Here is a 3,541-nt window from a genome sequence, read left to right on the forward strand (position 1 = left end):
TCGTAGACCTTCTTCCCATTTTCAGAGGAGTTAGAGACGACTCGAACCGTGACCTCACTATAACAATCTCATGAAATTTATTTGGTAAAATAGTTTCTAATTATTTATATATATAGAATTCACCGATAAAATAGTTTATTAATTATATATATATATATATGGAATTAATAGTTTAGAGATAGTGTTGGTCGTAGACCTTCTTCCGATTCTCAGAGAAGTTAGAGACGACTCGAATCATAACCTTAATTTGGTGATAAAATAGTTAGGGACACTACATGAAATTAAGTGATACAACTGTTATGAATCACTTTTATATAAGAAATTTAATAGCTTAGAGACGGTGTTAGTCGTAGACCTTCTTCTCATTCTCAGAGAAGTTAGAGACGACTCGAACCATAACCTTACTATAAAAATTCTATAATTAATTTGGTGCTAACAATGATTTTGATTTAGTGGTATATGAGTTTAAGTGATATAACTGTTATGAATTATTCTTATATATGAAATTTTGAATGATAAAATTAACTTTATTAATTATATAGGAAATTAAACGATAATATTTATTTGGATTTAGTTATACATTGAATTAGATTGTTTGAGTTTAATTGTGTATAGAATTAAGCATAATAGAAACAAAAATCACTCAAGCCAATTATTATAATAACAACCACTAAGAAATCATGGCAAACCTGCGTAACAAACAGAACCACATGGGTGTGGCATATGGTTTTCTTTTAAAACAAAGAAACCAAAATCCCCAAAAGGGATTTCAATCCCTAAGGCTCTTTTCTTCACCAATCTTCTTCTTCCCTGGCTCATCTTCTTCCTTTCTTTCCTTCTTCTTCACTCTTCGTTCTTATTTGATTGATTTCAGTTACTGTTTGGTTTTTTATTGATGGATTAAGAGAGAACGAAGACGTTATTGTGGGGTGGCTTGCGGTTAGGCTCATATTCTCACGATGGTCATTAGAGTAAGGTAATGACTCAACTACTCTTACTTTCAAAAAAGGATGGGACCGATTCGGGTGATATTGACTTACCCCTATGTCTATCCTGCATGCGAGGTTTGGGGATGAGATTGCAGCGCTCAAAGGGTTCCCAATGTCCCCAAATGCGAGGGTTTACAGTATTGATGATGATGGAGAATATCAGAACCATGGATCGTGCAATTGAGGCTAAGGGAATTGGTAAGGTATCGTACCTCCTTTCTGCTTGCTTTTATGCACCTTTTAGTGCCTAAATTAATGGATGATATGCTTATGACAATAAAGTTGTGTATCAATTTCTTAAGAACTAGTCGGAAGAAATGCTTTATGATTATCCTCTGCTCTCAATCGGCATGAGTATGTATAATCTTTGTGAAATGGTTCATATATGAGGAACAAACTTGGTTGGAGTTTTAACTTGGATATAAGTCCTATTGTCCAGTTTTAAAATTACAACAGTGCACCATCTACTCCAATCTATTTTGTTTCTTTGCTTTAGGAAATATACGCTTTGCTGAAACCAATACATATGGTTGATTGTAACCAATTAAAAGCCTAAGTCTAGTATATACATCGCACGATGAAGGATATGTTCATAACACAATATTATTATGGCTTGAATGTTTACCTAAGTATATGCTTTTCGTTGTTGTACGATGAGTATGTCTCTGCCTTCTTGGTTTATGGCGTCTGTGATGTATAACTCTATATTCAGATTGCCTTTTGTCTAGATATGGGTATAGTGGTTGCTCCCTGGAACTGGTATGATATTGAATCTGCTTGAATGTTACTCTCTCTGTTTATATTTCTGCCTTTCTCTCTAGAATGCTCCCTGTTTTTCACTTGCTATCCTCCCTTCTCCCCCCTCTTTTTCTGCCACTGTGCTGACCCCTTTTATAGCTGGTTCGTGAAAACCTAATGGCTTGCCAAAATATGTAACGTGCCATGACCCTTTTGGTTTTTTGATTTAATGTATTAAAGTTTGCCAATGAATACTACCAAATCAAGCTGATAATGATAATTGTGTAACTGAAATTAAAATATTCCAACAGCCAATGATTTCTGATGTGTACCTCTTGCATATGACTGAACTGAAAAGATACCCCTTTTTCTCTCAGATGACTCTTCTTTTCAGATTAAACTTATGACTGCCTTGATCATAACAGTTTCAATTGCAAGCAATCATAACATTCTCATGGTTATGGCCCAGGGAAACAAATGGTATAGTCTCTTTGCTTCTCCTTAACAGTCAGCTCTGTTTAACATTACTGATAATCTTTGCAACTGTCATGACATTCTCAATGTGTATATGGCTTGTGTTGTAGGTATGGACTTGCTCTCTGGTTATGATATGTGTATATATATGGATTTTTGCTTCTGATTTCTTTGTGATAATCGCCTCTCTCTATGTTGTATATTGCTTTTTCATTCTGCTCTGCTTCTATGCACGTGGTGATATGTGTGTATCTGTGTATGCTCTGAATGTCCTCTTCTTATCACTGTGTTGCTTAATGTTGTAAGTGTTGTGGTTGGTGCCTCCCCTTTTTGCTTTTGATATTGAACAACTTTCTGACCATTCTTTGGGACCATGAGAGCTTACTTTGATTGGAATTGTGATATCTCATTGTTAAAGTTGTATTTCCTACAACTCCCGCACTATCATGTGCTATTTTGGGAAGTTAGTGTAAGAACATGAATGAATGAAAGGGTAATGGTTGAAATCTTTAATGCATGGGAGTGGGATAAGGTTTTGAAACAGAACAAGACGATGTGACAGGAAAGGGAAAAAAGATAGAGATTGAACCACCCTGTGTGTGTGTGTCCCTTTGATGAGTTCTTTGTTATCAGTGTATATATGTATTCTCTGGATGTTTCAATATTACTACAGCTATGCCCCAATATGTAATTGTCTACAAAAATCTTACCATTTGATCTCTGTTTTTGTTGTTGTTGCAGGAATGACTATCAGAGACATCATCAACACTTTTTTAGGTGAAGATCATATTCAGTAAATCATCAGTAAATCATCAGTCAACAAGCAGAATGTTACATAAGATGATAAGAGAGATGAATAATTAGTTTTATCACTGAAAACAAACTGAGCTCATCAATTTGTTTAGATATGGTGTAACGTGTTTAGATATGGTGTAACGTGTTTAGATCATATATAGGCAAATAGGTTAGATTTGTTCAGTCACATATATAGGTGAGATTTAAATTACATACATTGAACCAATTGGCAAGTAATAATCCTTTTGTACAATATACAAGCCATTGAGGCAGATAATGTTTGTGAACATCCAAGTACTATTCAATGTGATCTAATATAATTAACAGAATTGACACTCATAATAGACTTTTTACATAAACTTCAGTGTGGTCCCTTCCAGCACCGGTGTTGGCAAATGGATCATATTTTCTTGCAATTATCCATGACCTCAATCTAACAATGAATCCATGATCTCAATCCAAAATCATGTTCGCAAGGACGTTATTGTCACAAAGGGATTTGACTTCTTGCCACTTCCTTAACACGTATAACTATATTCATGCTT

The 3,541-nt window shown here is 34.8% G+C and overlaps 1 protein-coding gene across 4 annotated transcripts; it reads left to right on the forward strand.

Moving 5' to 3' along the window:
• On the forward strand, positions 708-3,315 carry LOC109329166. 4 transcript variants are annotated; one of them, XR_002105526.1, is made up of 3 exons: positions 708-1,192; positions 2,105-2,207; positions 2,943-3,315. XR_002105526.1 is itself a non-coding variant. In XM_019562840.1 (3 exons), exons 1-3 carry the CDS (start codon positions 980-982, stop codon positions 2,996-2,998), a joined length of 324 nt encoding a protein of 107 aa, XP_019418385.1. In that variant the 5' UTR covers positions 708-979; the 3' UTR covers positions 2,999-3,315. The 4 variants fall into 4 exon arrangements, 3 of the variants coding, with proteins under 3 accessions (XP_019418385.1, XP_019418386.1, XP_019418384.1); XM_019562840.1 differs by having other exon boundaries at positions 2,153-2,207; XM_019562841.1 differs by having other exon boundaries at positions 708-1,187; positions 2,153-2,207.

This window comes from Lupinus angustifolius, chromosome LG16 (assembly GCF_001865875.1).
Source record: "Lupinus angustifolius cultivar Tanjil chromosome LG16, LupAngTanjil_v1.0, whole genome shotgun sequence".
Lineage (NCBI taxonomy): Eukaryota > Viridiplantae > Streptophyta > Magnoliopsida > Fabales > Fabaceae > Lupinus > Lupinus angustifolius.